Below are 24,928 nucleotides of genomic sequence, written 5' to 3'. Positions count from 1 at the left end.
GGCCTGACTTCACATAACTGCCCTGTAAAATCACAAAAGCATTTCCACCATCACTGAAATAGAGTAATTCTTCTCGTACCAATTTGCTTACGTGGTTTGTGCAAACTCTACCCACCACTGCCTCAGGACAACTCTGGATCATTACATGCTGGCAGGGACACTTAAGGAAAATGATTTCAGCAGGCTTCTTGAAATGAAGTAGTGGATGAGAGCTATCAGCAAAAAAAATATTTGATACCACCAACCAGGTCTTTAAGACAAGATTGGGGGAAAAACATACTCTCAACACTGATCAGTGTGGGCAAACACCTCTTTCCAATGACTCCACCTCTTTCCAATGACTCCACCTTTTGAAGAATTGCTGCATCCTAGTCAGCGACTTGGCAAGTATAACATTCATTCCTCAGTGATAATGTCTTTTGACCATTTTAAAACTTATTTCCACAAGTTACAGCCTAGACACAACCTGCTTCCAGTCCTTCTAATTTAAAATTCTCAATTAAATCAGTTCATGGTCTCCTCCAGCCTCAACCACACACCCTCCCCCCTCCCCAAAGCAACTCAGCTGTGGCCTCTTGTATATCCCCAATGCTCGCACCCTCAATTCAGCTGTCTAGGTCTCATGCTCAAAAATTCCATACACAAATGTCTCTGCCTTCTTCAAGACTTTCCTTAAAATGTTTCCTTTAGCACCAGGTCTGATTGCAGTTCTGGGAAGCATCTTGAGGCATTTTTCTACACTAAAAGGCACTATATAAAGGCAAGTTGTTTCCCCCCGCCATCCAATTTATTCTAGTCCAAATAGATTTTTATCTTGGATCAGGGCCAGACGTGTTGTTAGTCCTGTCAGTTGTTGCAGGATGAGGCTTCCACAGTGTTTTTTTTCATTTGTTTGTTGGATGTGGACGTCACTGGCTAGACCAGTATTTAGTGCCTGTTCCTAATTGCCCTTGAGAAGGTAGCGGTGAGCTGACTTCTTGAACTGCCACAGGCCTTGGGGTGTAGGTATCCCTACAGTGCTTGTAGAAAGGGAGGTCCAGGATTTTGACCCAGTGACAGTGAAAGAACATCCTGCTGAATCTTCTCTGCACCCTCTCCAGTGTAATCACAGCCTTCCCATAGGGTGGCAACCAGAACTGTACCCAGTACTCCATATGTATTTGTGGAACCTACTCCTCACATTAGTTGTTTAATTATCCACCACCATTCCCAACTGTATATGGCTTAGATCTGCTCTATTGGTTGTGGGCTCTCTTAGCTCTATCGATAGAATGCTGCTTCTGCTGTTTAGCATGCATGTAGTCCTGTGTTGTAGCTTCATTAGGTTGATGCCTCATTTTGAGGTATGCCTGGTGCTGCTCCTGGCATGCCCTCTTACACTCTTCATTGAACCAGGATTGGTTCCCCTGGCTTGATAATGGTAGAGTGAAAGATATGCCAGGCCATGAGATTACAGATTGTGGTTGAATAGTTTTGCTGCTGCTGGCCCACAGTGCCTCATGGATGCCCAGTTTAAGTTGCTAGATCTGTTTGAAATCTATCCCATTTAGCATGGTGGGAACCCTCAATGTGACTTCATCTCCACAAGGACTGTGCTGTGGTCACTCCTACCAATACTGTCAAGAACTGATGCATCTGCAACAGGCAGATTGGCGAGGACAAGGTCATGTAGGTTTTTCCCTCGTGTTGGTTCCCTCACCACCTGTCACAGATGTGCCAGATGTTGTACAATGACCATCAAACCCTTGACTCCTAGTTTCCAAATCCTGCGAGGGAGTACAGTGATGACTGGGCAGAGTCAACATTAATTTATGAAAGGGAAATCATGTTTGACAAATCTGTTGGGAGTTTTTTTTAAGGATATTAACTATAGCATAAAGGAGAACCAGCGGATGTGGTGTATTTGGATTTTCAGAAGGCTTTTAAGGTCTCACACAGGTTAGCCAAAAAAAATTAGAGCACATAGGATTGGGGGTAATATACTGCAATGGATTGAGAATTGGCGAACAGAAAAGAGTAGGAATAAACAAGTCATTCTCAGGATGGCAGGCTGTTACTAGTGGGGTGCTGCAAGGATCAGTGCTAGGGCCACAGCGGTTTACAATCTATATAAATGATTTGGATGTGGGGACAAAATTTAATATTTCCAAATTTGCTTATGACACAAAACTAGGTGGGAATGTAAGTTGTGAGGAGGCTTCGAGGGGATTTGGACAGGCTAGGTGAATGGGCAAGAATATGGCAGATGGAATATAATATGAATAAGTGTGAAGTGATCCACTTTGGTAGAAAAAAAGAGTATTTCTTAAATGGTGAGGGGTTGGGACCTGAGTGTCCTTGTTCATGAGTCACTAGGCTAGTATACAGGTGCAGCAAGCAATTAGGAAGGCAAATCGTATGTTGGCCTTCGTTGCAAGGGGATTTGAGTACAGGAGTAAAGATGTCTTTTTGCAATTGTATAAAGCCTTGGCAAGACTGCGGCTGGAGTAGTGTACACAGTTTTGGTCCCATTATCTACAGAAGGACATTGTTGCACTCCCTCTATGGCAACTGAGGTTCACCAGAGTAATCCCAGGCGGGACTATCCTATGACGATAGATTGCAGAAACAGGGCCTGTATTCTCTAGCGTTTCAAAGGCAGAGGCGCTGTTATTGAAACTTACAAAATTCTTACAGGGCAGATGTGGATAGGATGTTTCCTCTGGCTGGTGAATCTAGAGCCGGGGACAGAATAAGGGCTAGGTCATTTAAGACCGAGATGAGGAGGAATTTCATTACTCAGGGTGGCAAATCTTTGGAATTCTTTCCCACAGAGGGCTGTGGAAGCTCAATCATTGAGCATGTTCAAGACCAAAATCGATGATCTGTTTGAATGGCAGTGTGGCTCAACAGGCCGAATGGCCTACTCCAGCACCTATTTCCTGTGATCCTATTGGACAGTAAAGCTGTCAACTCAAAAGCAGTTAGAGGTAGACATGTGGTCCTAGTATGAGCACTGGCTTAGCAAACAGTGTCAGGTCAAACAGCAGCTCTTTGAACTGGTAAGGAACCATCGACTTTGAATCTAATACATTTCCAGAGGCTCCTGTGCACAAGTACACACCTTTTAGGCCAATGGCAGCCATCGAGTCTCCCTACAGTACCACCAAAAGGATCAGTGAGGTGACTATTTTTAAACTCAAGATAACATTCAGCAGCCCGGGTCCACGACTGATCAAAGCTCTGGACATTGCAATGCAAGTAATATCTGGGATTTCCTGGCTTGAAATATCCACAGGAAAGGATTTTGGAATTTCAGAGGTATCTTATCTGCACAACATAGACTGTCCAGGAAAAAAATTACCACGTCGAATTGAAGAGCAAGCTGATCAAATCTGGGCCCACTCTCTGAAACCTCCCAGTGATTTATTTGCAATTCAAACACACTGGATATATTTGCAATACTTTATTTTTACATGGAAACATACACACAGTTGAGGGCAATGGATATATAAACACATACTTCTGTAATCAGTGTAAGGATTTCTACATGATATATTGCTTTCAGAGAAGTTCAGGCTCCCAAACTTCCAAAGAGAGAAAATTTTCTTCCAAAGGACACTGTGGGTATCTGTGGCACATACACTGGACCTGTTCCAATGCTTTTCTGGGTTTTTTTTTTTACAATGTCGACAAGCAACTCAGCAGAATCTAGTAAGCAACTAGGTCAGTTTTATTTTAAGGTGGAGTAGAGAGAAATTTCACAAAGCCATTAGTGAGTTCTGATTTTCTTGGAGGCTAGTGCAAGATCCTCAGTTTTTGACACTTTGAAGCCTACAATGTCCAGTGAAAAGGCTATTGCTCTCAAATTTTATCAAGGAAAATTTAATGTACTAAAAAATACATAAATATGCTACAGGAACATTGCACAAAAAACCCTCAACTTTAAAATACATGGCAGAATAATGTCATTAACAATGTGAAATAAATAAAATATAAAGCACATGGAACATGATTGGATGTGGGGATACAGTTTCCAAATCCCACACAAGTCAGTCAGCTAGCCAGTCAGTTACCGGCGATTCTGATGATATTTTGAAGTCTTGCTTCACAGCCTCCCTGACTGCAGTACATTAAGCTCAGAACTGAGTTTTCCTACCGACACCAACACAATTTTTTTTTTAAAAAAAGCACACGTAGAAAAATACATTTATAGTGTCCAGGTACTTGAGCATACAGGAGACTATGTTGCTTTTAAAGATGTTTCTTTTCTGACAAGTTTAAATAAGGAGCATATTTAATTTTTAAAATCATATGGAACATAGTTTTTGGCTAAAATAGATATTTGTAAAATACCAAGATAATTAAGTATTACAATTGATGCATTATGCAATACACAATTACAAACTGCTGGGTAGAAAGGGCTCAATTACAATGTCCATGATTCTGTAAAGGTCTTTGCTCAGGATTTCATGTTTTAGTTGATTGCATTTTCAATTACAGAACTATGAAGTAACCTACAGTACTGATTTACAGAAATAGAATAGCCAGACGGCCAATCCGTTCTACTGACAGTTTAAGCACTGATACTCAATTTTACATTGAGCTAGATCCTTCTTAATTTTACACAATTTCCACACAACTCAAAGCCATCAGAGTCAACAGTGTGATACCGATGTACACATTATGTAGTGAAATGCAAGCCAACAGATTGCATAAGCCAGTTAAACAGTGTCCACACTGATCAATAACACGACCTCTCCAGTTACTCTTCTGTTGAAGAAATGGAAATAGTTCCTACAACGTGATGTGTACCATTTAAAATGAACATGGTTCCATCCCAACAGTCACAACTTCTGCTAAGACTTCCCAAATTATAATTGTAGTTCAGCTTAAAAAACAGGAATTACAGTACTTCAAACCTCACCATTTTGGGAAACATTTGATAAATTCTATGCGGATTCTAGGCCAGTAACCAGCTGGTATGCGATCCCTATATCAATATAAATCATTGCACTAGTCAGTAATCCCATTCAAAAGTTGCTTGTTACAAAATACTCCTTTTGTCTGCCATTTAGAAAAAAATACAAAAAAGTACAAAATTCATGTGGCAGGACAAGGCAAAGTCAATGTAAAATAATTGATGTTAATTAAAATGGCAGTATTTTTGGTTATTTAAGGCATTATGGAAATATTGCTTAATTCTCCTAACTAATGAAAGACCTTTTTCTGGCTGCTGAACCCAATTTGTTGCGTTTGGAGAACAGACTAGACTGCAGAAGTGAGTTCAGTACTCGGGGCACTTTTCATATATCTCTTCATATGTCTCTCATTATAAAAAGTTCCTCAATGTCTTGATTTTTAAATACTGGAACATTGTACAATGAATCTACAAAGATAAATTACTTGCATCTATGGTTTGATAAAACAAATAAAATTCATTTTATATTTGAAATGCGTGAAATTTACATTTCTCCAATGGAACTGCAGTCAAATGATTCTAACACATTGATTGGATTTTTTTTCAAAAAGTGTAGACAAGATCTTTCCAACTCCAAAGCAGAATAATGTTTGAACATTTGGTGGTGTATTGTGTATTTGCTTTCACTATATGGTAAAATGTATTTAGTGCAGGAATTTCATTTTGTAGCATTGATCTGAGAAGTTTTTAAAAAAAAAAGCCATCTCCATATGCAAGGTGTCGGTCTTGTTTCACAATCACACATTAGAATCCTCGTCAGTCATGCTGGTGCAAGGAGAGCCAGCACTCAAATCTTTAAATAGCTCGTCCTCTTTCAGCATGTGCTTCAAAGGAAAAGGAAGAAAACTATGAGGCACAAGATGAGCAAGCAAAAAACAAGTACATTAAATAACACATTTGAAAATATTTATAGTACACAAAAACTCAACATTCATTTGGCAGGTGAATTTCTAATTTTTGAATCAGTTTATTGCTTTTGCTAGCTATGCAATGCCATACTTACTGTTAGATTATTGATTCCCTCGGAGAATGCTCCAATTTGCCTCACTGTTCCCTCAGAGTCATCCATCTAAACAAACAGTAAAGATCACATTTATTTCTCTCAAGAAGTCCACCAATTCATAACATCTTCAGCAAAACACTATGAGCATACTGTTAATTATAATCCAGTCCATCAGTAGCTCGGCCCGCCCGCTTTCAGATGTGAATAGGTTGGGAGCACTCTTGCCTGAGTCACAAGGTTCCAAGTTCAATTTGCACAAAAATCAAAGGGTGACACTCCAGTGCAGTACTGGGGAGTGCTGCACTGTTGGAGGTGCCTTCTTTTGGATGAGACGTGAAACCGAAGCCCCATCTGCTTGCTCGGTGAATGTAAAAGATCCCGTGGCCCTATTTCGAAGAGGAGCAGCGGAGTTACCCCCGGTGTCCTCGCCATGTATATCCCTCAATCAACATCACAAAAACAGATTATCTGGTCATTATCGCCTTGCTGTTTATGGGTGCTTGCTGTGCAAACACTGGCTGAGCACACTTCAAAAAGAACTTCATTGATTGTAAAGTACTGAGACGTCCATTTGTGAAAGGTGCTATATAAATGCAAGTCTTCCTTTTCTTATTGTCCCTATTCCTCAATCACCCTTGGCATGCTTTCGTCTGGTTCTATGGAAGTCGGCAGGAAGCAGGGATATGCCTGTAGACTGGCTGGGTTTGCTTCAGAGGAAAAATACTTAAGTGCCAGTAAGATAGAATCCCAACAGTCCAAAGCAGGTTTCATCAATTCTAGGTCAACAAGTTAAACATTTAAACTTCTGTACAAAGTGACAAGATTCCACGTAATTACTGTCTGGGAAACGAGCTTGACGGGCAACAGATGTGAAGCTTTGCTGCTGATATTATGCACATTTACATGCAAATTTAATTTGTGTGGCTGGCAAAGTCTGAAAATGTTTTCCAATGAAAACCTTTAAAGCATTCACATGATTAACTATTAGTCTGCACGTGGTCACCTTTACCTGTTCTATCCTGTCCAGGTCTTCCTCGTTATACAGTCTCAGTTCTATCCCTCGTCCCTGTTTATTTCCTTGCCTGAAGCCAGCTCCTGCTGGGAGCCCTAATTCCATTGGACATATGTATTCTTCTTCATCTTGTTTCCGCTTCCTCAAGTTTCCAAAATTGCTGAATGCCAGCTTTTTTGGCTGTAAAAGCGGAATGCACAACTATCAGCATCCAAATCAAAGTGATTGAAAAATTATAGATCAAGTTAATTCATAGCACTGAACTTCATAATATCAAAACAGAGTATAAATAAACTAAATATAAATATTTAAGTCAAGTCCTCATCTCAACATTACTAACCAGATTTAACCAGCGTAAATAATTAAATTTGATATCCTTTGCCCTCAATCTTACTTCAAACCAGGGTACATGCTTCAGACTACAACCAATTCACATCTTGGTTGAGGCTGGGGGGGGGGGGGGGGTCAATGGAAAATTTCAAAATTGAGATTGATATTTTGTTAGGTAAAGGTATTAAGGGTTATGGAACCACGGTGGGGTGAATGGAGTTAAGGTCCATATCAGCTACGATCTAATTGAACAGTAGAATAGGCTTGAGGACTGAATGGCTTCCTCCAGTCCCTATGGTTCAGAGCCATAGTGACTGGGAAGGCTAGGGAAATGAAATGGAAATCAGAGTGTAATCTTCCATTACAAACCACAGAGGCATATTATAGTGGAATTAAATTCAGGAGGAGAATATTGCTGCAAGTGCGTTAGATTTGATTCAGTCTTCATAGTTGAATATTAACTCTTCCAATCACTAAGATCACGGCTGATCTTCGACCTCAACTCCAATTTTCTGCCCGATCCTTTGACAGGTTTTTGATCGCTCAGGGAATCAAGGGATATAGGGATTAGGCGTAAACGTGGAGTTGAGGCAGATCAGCCACAATCCTATTGAATGGCAGAGCAGCCTTGAGGGATCGTATGGTCTACTCCTGCTCCTATTTCTTATGTTTTTATCCCTGGATTCCCTTAGACTAAAGGAAACTAGTGATCTCAGCCTTGAATATACTCAAAGACAGAGCATCCACAGTCAATGGTGGCAAATGAACAACTGACAGGTGCTTTGCTGAACTTTAGCTTGGTTTAGAGTGTAGGATTCTTTCTTCTATGGCAGTTAAACATCAGGGATCAAAATGATATCAAGAGTTCCAAGTTTCGAAGTTAATAAAGGACAAAAGATCAACTATATAACTCTAGGCAGTGTTTTGTTAAATGCATACAAAGCATGTGATCTTCCTTCCCTTCATCACTGCTTCTTCTAATCTTCAGTTTTTTTTCCAGTATAGATTATCAGATAAATTTTAGAAAGTTATTTGGGATAGTGGCTAAATTGGCAGACAATTTATTTTAACTACATCATCAGTTCTGGGCACCTCATGACAGAAAGAATATTAAAACTGTTGAAAGGGCACAGCAAAGATTCACTAGAATAATACAAGAATGAGAGATTGTGAAGAAAAGCTCTAATAATCTGGCAATGCCAGAATGCTTCTGTGCCTGCAATGTAAAGGATAAGCTTCAACAAGCTTGTTGAATATACCCAGATGAGACTTTGAATTGTTGATTTTAGTAGTTTGCAATAGGCATCCAAGAATATCAATGCAATAACACATAGAATAAGGAGAGCATCAACAGTGAAGGTGCACTTTGCACAGAATTGTTTTCACCCACCTTTACTTTGGCAGTGGCTGTAAGGAGAGAATAGTCTGGGGATTCCACAGTCTCTCGCTTCTGCTGTTGAGCATCAGGACCAACCAGCAAATTAAAGTGAGTAGCTAAGTGTCGTCTAAGTAGTGTCTTGTTGGGAGGGATGTTTAGCAACATCGCTAGTGTTTCCACATTAAAACGAGGTTCTAATACCTGAAGATGGAAGAGGAGGCATTTTTAGATTATAATATACTATCCATCATCAGCTAAACCAAGTTTATCAAAACTGCTTATTGCCAATTTTGCAACATTGTGCACCTCTGCCCCTACCCTTGTCTTGACAGGCCATATGGTCTACTCCTGCTCCTATTTCTTGAGTTCCTGTGTGTACATCTCAGCCTGCCCACAGCTGCAGCCCTGAAGTTATATTTGGTTTCGACTGGAGAAAACAAGTTCTTCCACTCATGTGGATATGCCAAGAAACAAATAGCCACCGCCTTCCGACAGACTATACTGGCTTCAACAGTTACCAGCGTATCAAAAATCAGTGTTCTGGCAACTGTTACAATGCTCTAAGGTTTAAAAAAAAGTGAAATAAAAGCAGAAAGTTAACAGATTTTAAGCAAGTACAGAGGTAGGGAAAAGCTTTGCAGGCTTGGATGCAGGAAAGAACAAAGGCTCCTGGTCCAACCTTTCTTTCTCTACCTCTGCACTTGCTTACAAGCTGTTAATCTCCAGCTTTTTCCAGTTCTGATGAAAGGCCATTGACTTGAAACATTAACCCTGTTTTTCTCTCGACAGATGCTGCCAGACCTGATTATTTCCAGCTATTTATGTTTTTTATTTCCAGATTTCCAGCATCCACTGACGATTTTTCTTGCAATCCACCTTTTCCTAAAGTATCAGGTAAGTGCATCATTCCGAACACTAATACAGGCAATGGCTGACTGCCTCAGCACCCAACTTGTACTCCACTTTGTCACTCTTGTTTCATTTGGGGTCTGTAAATAGACAGACTACTAGAGTGATGCCAGTTTTACAATATGTATAAGATACTAAGGAACAGCTGAAGGCACTGGATACAGCAAAGGTTATGGGCCCTGACAATATCCTGGCTGGAAAACTGAAGACTTGCGGTCCAGAACTAGTTGCACCCTTAGCCAAGCTGTTCCAGTATGGCTACAACACTGGCATCGACTGCACAATGTGGAAAATTGCACTGTCCACAAAATCCAATCCGGCCAATTACCACCTCATCAGTCTACACTCAATCATCAGCAAAGTGAAGGTGTCATTGACAGGGCTATCAAGCAGCACTTACTCAGCAACAACCTGCTCACTGATGCTCAGTTTGCGTTCTGCCAGGGCCACTCAGCTCCAGACCTCATTACAGTCTTGGTCCAAGCATGGACAAAAGAGCTGAATTCCAGAGGTTAAGTGAGAGTGACTACCCCTGACATCAAGAAAGCAGTTCAGAGAAGGTTCACTCGACTGACTCCTGGGATGGGAGGGTTATCTTATGAAGGAAGGTTGGACAGGTTGGGTCTGTACTCATTGGAGTTTAGAAGAATGAGAGGTAATCTTACTGAAACCATACAAGATCCTGAGGGGACTTGACAGGGTGGGTGTTGAAAGTATGTTTCCCCTTGTGGGAGAGACTAAAACTAGGGGGCACAGTTTAAAAATAAGGTCTCATGTTTAAGACAGAGATGAGGAGAAATGTTTTCTGAGGGTTGAGAGTCTATGGAATTTTCTTCCCTGGAGAGCAGTGGAGGCAGGGTGAATGTTTTTAAGGCAGAGGTAGATTGACTCCCTTGTTTGTCAAGAATCTAAGGGTATAAGGGGTAGGCAGGAAAGTACAGTTGAGTCCACAAACACATCAGCCATGATATTATAGAATGGCAGAGCAGACTGGAAGGGCCGAATGGCCTACTTCTGCTCCTAGTTGGTCTGACCAAGTGTGGCATCAAACAGCCCTAGCAAATTGAAAGCAATGGGAATCAGGGCGAAAAGTCTCCACTGGTTGGAGTCATACCTAGCACAAAGAAAGATAGTTGTGGTTGTTGGAAGCCAATCATCTCAGCCCCAGGATATCACTGCAGGAGTTCCTCAGGGTAGAGTCCTTGGTTCAACCTGCTTCATCAATGACCTTCCCTCGATCATAAGGTCAGAAGTGGGGATATTTGCTGATGATTGCAGTGTTCAGTACCATTCGCAACTCCTCAAATACTGAAGCAGAACCCATGCCTGCATGCAGCAAGACCTGAACAACATTCAGGAGCTTGGGCTGATAAATAACAAGTAACATTTCTGCCATGTATGTGCCAGGCAATGACCATCGCCAACAAGAGGGAATCTAACCATCTCCCTTTGATGTTCAACAGCATTAGCATGGTTGAATCCCTCATCATCATCCTGGGGGTTACCACTGACCAGAAATTGAACTGGACCAGTCATATAAATACCGTGGCTACAAGAGGCAGGTCAGTGGCTGGGAATTCTGTGGTGAGTAACTCACCTCCCGACACCCCAAAGCCTGTCCACCATCTACAAGGCACAAGTCAGGAGTGTGATGGAATACTCTCCACTTGCTCGGATGAGTGCAGCTCCAACACTCAAGAAGCTCGACACCATACAGGACAAAGCGGTCTGTTTGATCAGCACCCCATCCACCAGCTTAAACATTCATTCCTCCACCACTGGCACAATGTAGCAGCAGTGTGTACCGTCTACAAGATGCACTGCAGCAACTCGCCTGCTGCAGGTCCTTCGACAGCATCTTCCAAACCCGCGACCTCTACCACCTAGAAGGGCATGGGCAGCAGACACAGGGGAACACTACCACCTGTAAGTTCCCCTCCAAGACACACATCATCCTGACTTGGAACTATATCGCCGTTCCTTCACTGTCGCTGGATCAAATCCTGGAACTCCCTTCCTAACAGCACTGAGGTGTACCTACACCACATGGACTGCAGCGATTCAAGGCAGCAGCTCACCACCACCTTCTCAAGGGCAATTAGGTTTGGGCAATAAATGCTGGCCTTGCCTGCGACACTCCCATCCCATTAACAAATTTTAAAAAGTATCTTCGTACTAAGAGGAGATTAACTAAGCCAATGCAATTGTAGCTATTAAATAACTTGATATATATGTCTGCCCACTTTCGTCTTACCATTAATCCACCGTGCACGCCACTACCTCGCAGATTGGGTGCGTATTCTGCCAGGTCTGCTGATCGTAGCCATTCCATCACTCTGTGATTTGTCCACTGGGAGACTTCAGCGGGGCTGATGTTATTCTAGGAGATAAAAAAAAAAAGATTCAAATTTTATTTCCTCACAAATTTAAGAGATTATGCAGACTGAAATCCTGTACAGCAGTCTGCATCTCACTATTATATAACATTAAGTATATTCAAAAGTACTTTGGGACATCCAGGTTGTGAAAGGTGCCAATATAAATGCAAATTCTCTCTCTCTAGATACATGCCTGGCATCCAATGAGGTGCTCATAATTTCTTTCCAACTCTCAAACGTTAACAGCAACAAACTAGGTTAATACAATTGCTCAGAAATGCTTCTAAAATAAAGATTAATTTAATTTAGAGAACAGTGATGCTTGCTGCAGTCATGCTGTGGGCATTAACTCAGAGGGGAAGGAACACTAGCAGTACAAGGCTGGGGTGTTGTGATGCCTATCAGAGGGGAGAATGAACAGTGGCACCAGATGCATGAAGAAAAAAAGTTGTTTCAGGGAATATATCCATCCTTTGATTATCCCCTTCACTTCCCTAAACAAACTGCTCCCCAGCTTTTTGTTTTTATCAATTCCACTCTGCCAGCAGTAAAGTGCATGAGACTATCCCATGGATACCTCCTCCTGATTCTCTGATCATCTATGCCACAGTCAGAAGTGCCTAGCCTTCGTTCAACACCAACAGTTTGACTGAGTATGGCATCAAGGAGCCCTAGAAAAACTCAAGTCAATGGGAATCAGGGCGAAAGCCATACTTAGCACAAAGGAAGATGGTTTTGGTTGCTGCAGCCAATCATCTCAGCTCCAGGGCATCACTGCAGGAGTTCCTCAGGGTAGTGTCCTACCAGCCCAACCATCTACAGCTGCTTCATCAATGACCTGCCCTCCATCATAAGGTGAGAAGTGGAGATGTTCACTGATGATTGCACAATGTTCAGCACCATTCGCGCCTCCTCAGATACTAAAGCAGTCAGTGTAGAAATGCAGCTGGACCTGGACAATATCCAGGCTTGGGCTGCTAAGTGGCAAGTAATATTCGTGCCACACAAATGCCAGGCAATGACTATCTGCCATAGAAGAGAAAATCTAACAATCTCCCCTCGACATTCAATGGCATTACGATCTCTGAATCCTCCACTATCAACATCCTGACTTGGAGCTATAATCGCCATTCCTTCACTGTCACTGGGTCAAAATCCTGGAACTCCCTAACAGCACTGTAGGTGTATCTACACCACATGGACTGCAGCGGTTCTAGAAGGCAGCTCACCACCACCTTCTCAAGGGCAATTAGGTTTGGGCAATAAATGCTGGCCTAGCCAGCGACGCCCACATCCCATGAGAAATTTTTTTTAAAAAGGATTCAGAATTTCACTGGGCCTAGGTCAAGCATATTCATGCCCCAAAGGACAATGGCACCAATTGTCCTAACATTCACTCATAGTAACCTTTACTGGTACCTCATCAGATGGCCTTCTACGAAGACAATTAGCTTCAAAATTATTTATTCTGAGAACTTGAATTGCCTGCTTGATGCTGAGGTGATGGAGAACACTTCCAACTTTCAGCGACAACAGATCATCCTATAAAAGTAGAGAATGAGAAAGAAAGCAACTTGAACAAATGAAGGCAGAAACTACACCAGACCCTCACAATACAACAGTGAAAACACATGGGATATAAATGTTAACTTCATCACTGATATATAACTGCAAATTGATGTTGAGATACAAGCGGTGTTTTCAGCGTCAACACACTGGCCTAACAGCATTTGTCACAAAGCATTCCTACTCTAACTCCAGGGTACAGCCCTTCTGAAGTTGCAGGCTCCTGCTCGATAACCATAGCTCCTGCCTGTCGGTGCCTGTTTCTTTCCTTTACCTTCTCATTAAGATATCAGCATTTCTCATTTGGTTGCCCTGTTACCTCAGAGACACGAGTTCAAGTCCTGCTCCAGAGACTGAGTGACACTTCAGTGCAGTACTGAAGGAGTGCTGCACTGTTGCAGGTGCTGCCTTTCTATTTAAAGCAAGGTCCTGTCTGGTTGCTAAGGTGACTGTAAAAGATCTTGTGACACTATTCAAAGAAGGGCAGAGTGTTAATTCTGGTGTCCTCCAATATTCCTCCCACAATCACCACCAAAAACAGTATGCTAATCTGCTGCATTAAGCTACGTAACAGTGACTGCTCTGAAGTAATCCAGTGGCTGAAGTGTTTTAGGACGGGATAAGTGCTTTTTAAAATGCAAGTGTTTGTGTTTAAAAAAAAAACTTATTTAAGTGAAGGAGACACAAATTGAACTGCAATTATAAAAGCAAGCAGATAGAGTAAAAGGGCCACAGGAAAGTGGCAGGTACTTGCTAATTTATACAAATACAGTTTTCTAACAAAACCTGCATGTTTAGGAGTATTTACTTTGTTAGTTCAATGGATATTTAACACTCCAGTGAAACACTTAAAACATATTTTAAGATCAACAGAGGTTAAATTAAGATGTACCTAGAGTAGGGTACAAACTAGACACGAACAGAATATCCATAATATTTCCCTTGGCAAAGTTTCAAGGGATAGTATTTACAGTGACTGACAACAGCAATAACAGTAGGACTTCGATAGCAGCTGGCTGTTTCAGGCCAAACTCAGACATTATTTCCAAGGGGCAGTTTCTTTAAATGGCTAAAAGCCAGGCAAATACACAGAGTGCAGCGATCATCTTTGCTTTTTCAAATAAGCACAGCAGGACACTAGGATAAAAAAAATCAGCACAAATCACATGAATATATACATGAACCTTAGAATCTAAGATTTAAATGCATTTTTCTTCATTGCTTGAAATTCACTATTTTAGAATAAATTGCTTTGAATTACTTGCAATATGCAACTTCAACTTTGTTAAATATGGTTTGTTTGGAAACTTCTTGTATCTTAATAGAATTTGCTAAGACAGTAATTGTTTTAATAGTCTTGATTTTACAATTTGCCTTTCCCTTTCACACTCAACACCACCCCCACCTCCTTCACAGTTTGAAGTATGTTTGAATATACTGGACCATCTTTGCTGGAAATGATTCAACGCCTGGGGAAACTGGAAAAAGTACAACGTTTCAACTGGTGTTCTAATATTGTTGCCAATGTCTCAAACATTTCTTCTAAAGACAATACATTTAATGAGAAATACCAGTCTAGGAAAGTAACAGCCTGTCTCTGACCTGCTGCATTCTTGAGCTACTGCGCAGTATCAGAGATATTCCCATCCTTGGGTGGAACCTCACTTTAAGCTTTGTTTTTCAAGATTTATTTGCCCTCCCAAGAGTCTTGTTACTTGCCCTTTCCAGAGGACATTTTCATCTTTGAAGTGATTTGAAGGAATGGTCTGGGTAAAGACAGTCAATGTAAACTAAAATACTAGGTGAATCATATTATCCTTGTGAAATCCACTGAGAAACAGGGGTACACAGTTAAAAATATAATTCGGATGTATATTAAAATCAATTAAATCATGTTTTTTTTTAAAGAAAAGTAGAACACTCGCATTTAAAACAAAAGAATTTACTTACCACCGTCATATAGTGGAGCATTCGACCATCAACTCTTCCTTCATCAAACTGAGTCTTGTACTGGGGTAATCCAATATCATCCAGCCATCCTAATGTGCATAAATTATTATACTTACTACTTTGAGGAGAAAGAAACTGCATTGGAAAATGTATGTTCAAAACAATGTGCAATACTTGATTCGGAAATTGCCAGCTAAGGATTATGTGGAGTTTTCAGCAGATTGAAGCAACACAATACAAGAGCATTTGAACTTCAATAGAAGCCTTTAACACTCAAAATTTTAATTAAAATTCAGGTTTCAAAATGTGCATTAAATTAACTGCATGTAGTCTGGTTAAGGGCTTCAAAACCTTTGCATCCTTTTCAAATAAATATAGCTAGTGGTCTCTAATGCTCTGGTCCGAGCCACAGAGGAATACAGCCTGTGGGGGAGTACTTTAGCAATCAGGGTGTAACAAACAGCAGTCACATTAAAAGCTGCTAGTACAAAAATGTGCAAGTGTTTGAGAGCAACTGCCAGTGTTTGAATTCCTTCCAATTTACATTTTTCCAAAATTATCACATTGTTGTTTGAGGAAGTTTGCTGTGCACCAAATGCCCGACGCGTTTGCTGCATTAGAACAGTGACTGAACTTCAAAAAGTGCTTCATTGGCTGTAAAGCGCTTTGAGATGTCTGGTAGTCGTAAAAGGCACTATATAAATGCACTTTTTTCTTTTAAAATACTATTCAGAATTATTTTAAAGGTTTCTTTCTAACTTGTAATATTTACCACAAATTTTATCAAATAAACTATACTGATGAATGTTAATCAATGCAGATATATTCAACCACCAAGAAATTATTCAGCACATCCTATATAAATGACTTATTTTGAAAGAAAACAGCATGATTATTAAAGGGATTTCTCCCTCCTCCAAGCTTTTTCTTCTATCCAACATCTCTAGTCAGGCAGCCTTCTCCTCGACAAATTTGATTAATCTTCTGGGTTTCAGAAATGCTTTCAGACAGATTCAGTTAACATTAGTCTTCTCTTCCCTTCAATGTTATTCCCATTACTGACCACACCACCCAAGCTGGCCTAGAACATATTTCAAATGCAATTAATATACCTAAGTGATGGTCATAGCTTCTTAAACTAACTGCAACTGTTGGTCTTTGCAAAGTGGTGAGAAACATCATTCTACTCACTTGTGACCCAATTGTAATCCAACTTTCCTTTGTTATCTTCCTCTTCAGAGCCAAATGCCTGCAAAGCAAGCTGCAACTTCTTTCTGTGCAGAGGATGCTTGATCCCGAGTTCCTACACAAACAGGTTGGTCAAAGAATGATCTGATCCTTCAAGAACTTATTGTTCGATCGCTATTCATTTATTGCAATTGGCACTGAATTAGAACATCTCTATATTAACACCTTTCACAACAATGCACACTGTTCTTTAGGAAACACTTTACTGTGCTAGATATGCAAATTAATGTTGTTAAAATAGATCGAACATGGTGAAAAAATTAATGGTTAAGTGGACAGGAAGGACTCTGCTGAATTTTGCAAATACTGGTTACATATGCCTTGTTGTGGACTGAAAATGAAAAGCAATTAGGAATTAGCTAGTAGAGACAGTTTGCTGACAGTTAACTCGGCCCCTCTATTGATTAACACAATCGGACCTGTGGACTTGCTTTAGTCAACTGTTAGGAGATAGACATGCAGCTTTGCCAATTATATTTACCACTCCCCAGGAGATGGAACATTTCATTTATCACAGACAAGAAATTCCAATTCCAATCAGGCTTGGTAAATACAATTAACAGGCAAAGCTGGAAATCCACCCCCGAGTTCATCCTTGTCTCTACTGCCAGAATGAGTCAGCCAGCCTACTGTTTACATTCTATATTAGTTGTTAAAAAGAATTGAATCATTATAATGTTAAGAGTTTCAGATACACATACACCTTGTTGTTTAGAAAGTCACATTCACCCAGATGAAAGGTGTCCCACTCTCTTTGCTCCACTATTGGTGGCCATGCCTTCAGCTGTCTAGACCCGAAGCTCTGGAATTCCCTCCCAAACACCACCCCCCACCACCCTTTAAGGCCCTACTTAAAACCCCTCTCTGAGTCAACTGTCCCAATATGTCCTCCTTTGGCTCGAGATAATCTTTTGTCTGATTACACTGCTGTGAAACGCCTAAGAACGCTTTCCCACTTTAAAGATGCTATATAAATGCAAGTAATTTGACTCACCCGCTCCAGGTCCTGCTGAGATGCGTGCAGCAAAGTCTGGCCTGAAGTGATCCAGGATTTGGAAGCCCCCACATACATGCCCAGTCCTTGGTCGTGCAGCCAGTTGCACACCTGCTCTCTGCTCCACTTTGCAAATGGAGCATCCAGATCACTGCAGAGAAATTGTTTTTGTGCCTCAAATTAGTGATCAATTACATTCAGAAAGTAAAGTTCTGCTTAAATTACCATATTGTTAAATCCATGACACTAGGCAAGCCATTTATTCTGAAGAGTTCACAGATTAAATAAAGAAAACCCCAAGCCATGTGCATAAAGGGGAACCTGTAGATGTGGTCTACATGGATTTCCAAAAAGCATTTGATAAAAGATGCCACACAGAAACATAGAAAATAGGAGTAGGCCATTCGGTCCTTCGAGCCTGCTCCGCCATTCATTATGATCATGGTTGATCATCCAACTCAGTAGCCTGTTCCCGCTTTTGCCCCATACCCTTTGATCCCTTTAGACCCAAGAGCTATATCTAACTCCTTCTTGAAGGAGTTTTGGCCTCAACGGCTTTCTGTGGTAGTGAATTCCACAGGCTCACCACTCTCTGGGTTCATCAAAGGTTACTCCACAAAATAAGAGTTCATGGTGCAGGGAATAACATATTAGCATAGAGTTATACAGCACAGAAACAGGCCCTTCGGCACAGCATGAATAGAGGATTGCTTAGCCAACAGGAAGCAGAGAGTAGGGATAAATGGGGTGTTTTTGGGTTGGCAGGATGCGACTAGTGGAGTGCCACAGGGATCAGTGCTGGGGCCTCAACTATTTACAATCTATATCAATGACTTGGATGAAGGGAAAGAATGTATGGTAGCTAAATTTGCAGATGGCACAAAGATAGGTAATTTGTCAAGAGGACAGAGAATCTACAAAGGGATATAGATAGGTTAAGTGAGTGGGCAAAAAATTGGCAGATGGAGTATAAGGTGGGAAAATGTAAACTTGTCCACTTTGGCAGCAAGAATGGAAAAAATAGATTATTTAAAAGGAGACAGAATGCAGAACTCTGCAGTAGAGGGATCTGAGTGTCCTGGCACATGAATCATAAAAACTTAGTATGCAGGTACAGCAAGTGATTAGGCAAATGGAATATTGTGGTTTATTGCAAGGGGAATACAATATAAAAGTGGGGAAATTTTGTTACAGCTATGCAGGGCCTTAGAGAGACCACATCTGTGTACAGTTTTGGCCCCCTTAAGAAAGCATAAAATTGCATGAGTAGTTCATACGATCATAGGAAATAGGAGCAGGAGTAGGCCATTCAGCCCGTCGATGTTGCTCAGCCAGAGATCACATAACTACATGCTATTTTCCCCACTATCCCTATATCCTTTGATGTCATTAGTATTTAGAAATCTATCAATTTCTGTCTTGAACATGCTTAATGATTGAGCTTCCACAGCCCTCTGGGGTAGAGAATGCCAAAGATACACCACCGAGTGAAGAAATTCCTCCTCAGCTCAGTCTTAACTGGCATACCCCTTATTCTGAGACTGTGTCCCTTGGTTCTAGACTCACCAGCCAGAGGAAACATCCTATCCACACCTACCCTGTCACACCCTGCGAGAATTTTGTAAGTTTCGTAAGTTTTAATGAGATGAGTTCAGAGAAGGTTCACTCGACTGATTCCTGGGATGCAGGGGTTATGAGGAAAGATTGAACAGGTTGGTCCTATACCCATTGGAGTTTAGAAGAATGAGAGGTGATCTTATTGAAACATATGATGCTCAGGGGACTTGACAGGGTGGATGCTGGAAGGATGTTTCCACTTATGGGCAAGAATAGAACTAGGGGATACCGTTTAAAATAAGGGGTCTCCCATTTAAAACAGATGAGGTGAAATTTTTTCCTCTGAGTGTTGTTAGTCTGTGGAATTTGCTTCCTCAGAGAGCAGTAGAGGCTGGGCCGTTGAATATATTCAAGGCTGATAGCTGCTCCATAGACAAGACAGTCAAGTGTTATGGGAGGCAGACAGGAAAGTGGAGCTGAGGCCACATTCAGATCAGCTATGATCTTATCAAATGGTGAAGCAGGCTCGAGGGGCCAAATGGTCTACTCATGCTCCTAATTTGTATGTTCGTATGTATGTACATGAATTCTCTATCCCAGAGCTATGGATGCTCAGTTGTTGAGTATATTCAAGACAGAGATCAATAGTATTTTTGGTCCCTAAGGGAATCAAGGGATATGGGGATCAGACAGGAAAGTGGAGTTCAGGTAGAAGATCTGCCATTATCTTAGTGAATGGTGAAGCAGGCTCAAGGGGCCATACGGCCTACTCCTGCTTCTTATGTTCTCAATACAAATATATTGCGCAAATCTATTACACAGCTACAAGGAATGATAGACAGAGGTCAGAGAAAAGAGTGAAATACAAATCCATAAAGACCTTAAAATCCATTAAGTTTGTGTTTACATTTCAGACTGTATCGTACGTTTTAGCGTGCTGCAGATCCCGGGACCAGCCGAGCTTGGGACCTGTCGTACTTCTGGTTCCACCTCTCTTGAAATCTGTATCAGACATGTCATCAGGATTAAAGGTGGTTGACTGACTTCTTTTAAGCCTGTTAATAAAAACCCAAAAGGAAGCATTCAATTCATGTTACCCGAAGTAGGTTCCACTACTGCCATCTTGGACTCTATTGTTGATTGCACATTGTGGCTTTGATGAAACTTGACAACACTTTGCTCCTTATTGAAGCCTCCTTCCCTGACTATACTTTCTACCAACTGCCCTACCCAAAACCGTATGGCTATCACCAAATCACAGTGCAGTCGTTTCCAATCTGCTCTGGTATTTTCAAGCTCTTCACTTTGTTCCACCCTTCTCACCTCTTCATTAATATCCTCATTGTCTACTTCTCACCAAACCACACCCCAAGTTTCTCAGCGATATGCTCCTTCCTCAGCCTCTGCACCGAGTGACACTCCTCATCCTTGGTGATTTCAATCTACATCTCAGCTCCTTGTTCTCTTTGAATTCACAGACATCCTATCCTTCCTAAACCTCGCCCTCCATCTAAACCATATGCATAACCACTCCCTCAATCTTACCATGTCTAACTACTTCCTTGTATTCCTCACCACGTGCAGTCCACTACCCCACCGTTCAATGCCACATCCGTGTCCATTTCTGAAAAAAAACCACCTCCCTGATCACTTACTTCACTTTTCAACTGTGCAGCCATTGGCCCGCCATTTGTCACAATAGCTCTGCATCCTTCAAACTACTCACCAGCTCCCTCACACCTATCTTTGATGTCCTAGCCCGCAACAAAATCTTTACACTCGGATTCCAGGTGACCCACCAGTATGGTGCCCACATCTGTTCCCCCAAGTCCCAAGGGTGCAGACTTGAACATATCTGACACAGAACTGGTTTAGCTAGCAATCAGATCAGGCTGGACCACATCCAGCATTATCGGTCTAACACTCCTCAGACTCAAAACGCCCACTATTCCAAGATCATCCCGGAGAGCTTCCCTCTGCCTTAGCCTCAAATTCACATCTTTCTCTAGTTGCACATTAGCTGACATCGTATATGATTTCCTCTTCTCAGGTATTGTCCCTGCCTTTTCATCGGCCTCCTCTATTAAAAAAAACCCTTAACCCCATTGTCCCAGCAAACTGCCACCCTATTTCCAACCCCCCTTTCCTCCCCAGTCTGTTGTTAGCTCCTAAATCTGTGCTCCAAACTGAAGAACTTGCATTTATATAGTGCCTTTCATGACCTCAGGCCGTTCCAAAGCACTTCATAGCCCATGGAGTACTTTTTGAATAAAAGCAAAATACTGCGGATGCTGGAAATCTGAAATAAAAACAAGAAATGCTGGAACCACTCAGCAGGTCTGGCACCATCTGTGGAAAGAGAAGCAGGGTTAACGTTTCGGGTCAGTGACCCTTCATCGGAACTTTTTGAAGTTGTAATGAGAAAAATGCAGCAGCCAATTTACACACAGCAAGCCCCCACAAACAGCAATGTGATAATGACCGTATAATCTGTTTTTTGTGGTGCTGTTTGAGGCACCGGGAATAACTCTCCTGCTGCTTTTAGAGATAGTGACATGTGTACTTTTACATCTACCTGAGGGAGTAATGGGGTCTCTGATTAATGTGAAAGATGGCATCTTTGGCAGTGTAGTTCTCCCTCAGTAGTGTCAGCCTTGAATTTTGTGCACAAGTCCTGGATTGGGACTTGAACCCACCTTTGGACTCAGGTGCCGGATTACTACCATCGAATCCCTCCAATCAGATTCCCATCCCTGCCACAGAAATGAAAAGGCCCTGTCCGAAGACACGAGTAACATCCTGCAGCTTTGCATACAATCAGCCACATCAACCATTGCCAATGCCTTGCGTCCTTTTGCCCCTGCTTGGCTCCACTCTTAGCGTGTCTCCAGCTATGGTTTCCCTTTAGTTCCCACATCAGTATCCTCCAAAATTCCCCAACAATCTGTCCTTGGACCCCTCCTCTTCCTCATCTAAATGCCACCCTTGGTGAAATCAACCACAGACAAAGGTCAGCTTCCACATGTACACTGACGATACCTAGCTCTACCAGCTGTCTTGATCCCTCTGTATCATCAGCCTGCTCATCTGATATCCTGTCATGAGGAGCTGCAATTTCCTTCATATAAACACTGGGAAGGCCAAATCCATCATCTTCGGCCCTTGTCATCGATTTCATTTCCTGAATCTGACTGGAGAGATTTAAACTATGGAGTTGTGGGAAAGATTTCATCTCCCTCCCAGCCACCATCTCAAGGTAAACCAAATCGTTGGCAATCTCAGCATGCTATCTGACCCCTAGCTGAGCTTCTGACTCTCAATCCTCATCACAAAAAAAAATGCACTTATTTCCACCTCTGTAGCACTGGCTGTCTCCACCCCTGCCTCAGAATATCTGCAGCTGAAACTCATCTATTTTTGTTGATGGGGCTAAAAGAAGAGTAGGAGGAGGCTCGTGTGGAGCATAAACACCAGTATGGACCTGTTGGGGCGAATGGCATGTTTCTGTGCTATAATTTCTCGAAACTTCAGCTCATTCTTCACTCCAGCCTTGTTGGTGGCGCCTTTAACTTTCTGGGCCCGACGCTCTGGAATTCCCTCTGTAAATCTGTCTGCCTCTGCACCTCACTCTCCTCCTTAAAGAGCATCCTTAAAACCCAAGACTAAACTAGGACACCACTCAGAATATCACCTCTCATTTGGTACTCATTTTTTCCGATTGCGACTTTGTGAAAGACATTTTTTCCCCATGTTAAAGGCGCTATATAAATGCAACTTTTGTTGATGTCCTAGTCTCTAACAGCCTTTTCCCTCCAATCTGATCACCCTTAGAAGACAAAGCCATCACTTCTGCACCAATGATGTCTCAAGTCCAATGTCAAAGTTGAGATGATTTTCACTTGTTTAGTAATAATGATATATTTCATTGTTCAATGGCATTTTACAACTTTTTTTTTATTTGTTCATGGGATGTGGGCGTCGCTGGCTGAGCCAGCATTTCTTGTCCATCCCTAATTGCCCTTAGAAGGTGGTGAGCTGCCTTCTTGAACTGCTGCAGTCCTTGGGGTGTTAGGATTTTGACCCAGCAACAGTGAAGGAACGGCAATATAGCTCCAAGTCAGGACGCAGCTTGGAGAGGAACTAGTAGGTGGTAATGTTCCCATGCATCTGCTGCCCTTGTCCTTGTAGGTGGTAGATGTCACTGGTTTGGAAGGTGCTGTCGAAGGAGCCTTGGTGGGTTGCTGCAGTGCATCTTTGTAGATGGTACACACTGCTGCCACTGTGCGTCAGTGGTGAAAGGAGTGAATGTTGAAGGTGGTGGATGGGGTACCAATCAAGCGGGTTGCTTTGTCCTGGATGGTATCGAGCTTCTTGTGTGTTGTTGGAGCTGCACCCATCCAGGCAAGTGGATAGCATTCCATCACACTCCTGACTTGTGCCTTGAGATGATGGACAGGCATTGGGGAAATCAGGAGGCAAGTTACTCGCCACAGAATTCCCAGCCTCTGACTTGCTCTTGTAGCCACAGTGTGTGTGTGGCTGGTCCAGTTCAGTTTCTGGTCAATGGTAACCCCCAGGATGTTGATAGTGGGGGATTCAGCAATGTTAATGCCATTGATCAAGAGGAGATGGTTAGATTCTCACTTGCTTGAAATGACCATTGCCTGGCATTTGTGAGTAGGTTATTGCTGAGCAAGTGCCACTTGATAGCACTGTCGCTGACCCCTTCCATCACTTTGCTGATGATCGAGAGGATAGGGCGGTAATTGGTCGGGTTGGATTTGTCCTGCTTTGTGTGTACAGGACATACTTGGGCAATTTACCACATTGCCAGGTAGATGCCAGTGTTGTAGCTACACTAGAACAGCTTGGCTCGGGGTGCAGATAGTTCTGGAGCACAACTCTTCAGTACTATTTTTGGAATGTTGTCAGGGTCCATGGCCTTTGCCGTATCCAGTGCCTTCGCCATTTCTTGATATCATGTGGAGCGAATCGGATTGGCTGAAGACTGTGATGCCGGGGATCTCAGGAGGAGGCAGTGATGGATCATCCACTTGGCACTTCTGGCTGAAGATGAATGCAAACGCTTCAGCCTGGTCTTTTGCACTGATTTGCTGGGTTCCCTCATCATTGAGGATGGTGCTATTAATGGACCCTCCTCCTCCTGTCAGTTGTTTAATTGTCCACCACCATTCACGACTGGATGTGGTAGGACCTCAGAGCTTAGATCTGATCCATAGGTTGTGGGATTGCTTAGCTCTATCGATCGCATGCTGCTTCTGCTGTTTGGCATGCAAGTAGTCCTGGGCAGTAGCTTCACCAAACTGACAAATCATTTTTAGGTATGCCTGGTGCTGCTCCTGGTACGCCCTCCTGCACTTTTTATTGAACCATGGTTGGTCCCCCAGCTTGATGGTAATGGTAGAGTGGGAGATGTTCCGGGCCACGAGGTTACAGATTGTGGTTGAATACAATTCTGCTGCTGCTGATGGTCCACAGCGCCTCATGCATGCCCAGTTTTGAGTTGCTAGATCTGTTCGAAATCTATCCCATTTAGCGCGGTGGTAGTGCCACACAACACAATGGCGCATACCCTCAATGTGAAGACGGGACTTAGTCTCCACAATAGGACTGTGTGATGGT

General features: G+C 42.2%; 1 protein-coding gene and 1 long non-coding RNA gene across 7 annotated transcripts in view; one reads left to right on the top strand and one right to left on the bottom strand.

Annotated features, from left to right (window-relative positions):
* Positions 1–3,432: 3,432 nt before the first annotated feature.
* ppfibp1b (PPFIA binding protein 1b) overlaps positions 3,433–24,928 on the bottom strand; it is a 180,907-nt gene continuing 159,411 nt past the window's right edge. For all 6 annotated transcript variants that reach the window (XM_068050205.1, XM_068050202.1, XM_068050208.1 and 3 more), the window contains 10 exons: positions 20,212–20,340; positions 17,729–17,879; positions 16,678–16,789; positions 15,487–15,575; positions 13,390–13,512; positions 11,847–11,972; positions 8,696–8,884; positions 6,973–7,155; positions 5,964–6,029; positions 3,433–5,784 (listed from right to left, as the gene is read on the bottom strand). In XM_068050205.1, the coding sequence (XP_067906306.1) occupies positions 5,698–5,784; positions 5,964–6,029; positions 6,973–7,155; positions 8,696–8,884; positions 11,847–11,972; positions 13,390–13,512; positions 15,487–15,575; positions 16,678–16,789; positions 17,729–17,879; positions 20,212–20,340 (1,255 nt within the window). In that variant the 3' untranslated portion in view covers positions 3,433–5,697. The remainder of the gene's footprint in view (positions 5,785–5,963; positions 6,030–6,972; positions 7,156–8,695; positions 8,885–11,846; positions 11,973–13,389; positions 13,513–15,486; positions 15,576–16,677; positions 16,790–17,728; positions 17,880–20,211; positions 20,341–24,928) is intronic.
* LOC137379423 (uncharacterized) lies at positions 9,478–20,401 on the top strand. Its single transcript, XR_010976813.1, has 3 exons — positions 9,478–9,577; positions 16,726–16,801; positions 20,200–20,401. It is a non-coding gene; the product is annotated as an uncharacterized lncRNA (long non-coding RNA).

The sequence above is a fragment of the Heterodontus francisci genome, chromosome 18, assembly GCF_036365525.1.
Source record: "Heterodontus francisci isolate sHetFra1 chromosome 18, sHetFra1.hap1, whole genome shotgun sequence".
NCBI classification, from domain to species: domain Eukaryota; kingdom Metazoa; phylum Chordata; class Chondrichthyes; order Heterodontiformes; family Heterodontidae; genus Heterodontus; species Heterodontus francisci.
Note: the sequence above shows the minus strand (reverse complement) of the source record. Positions and strands in the feature narration are given on the sequence as shown.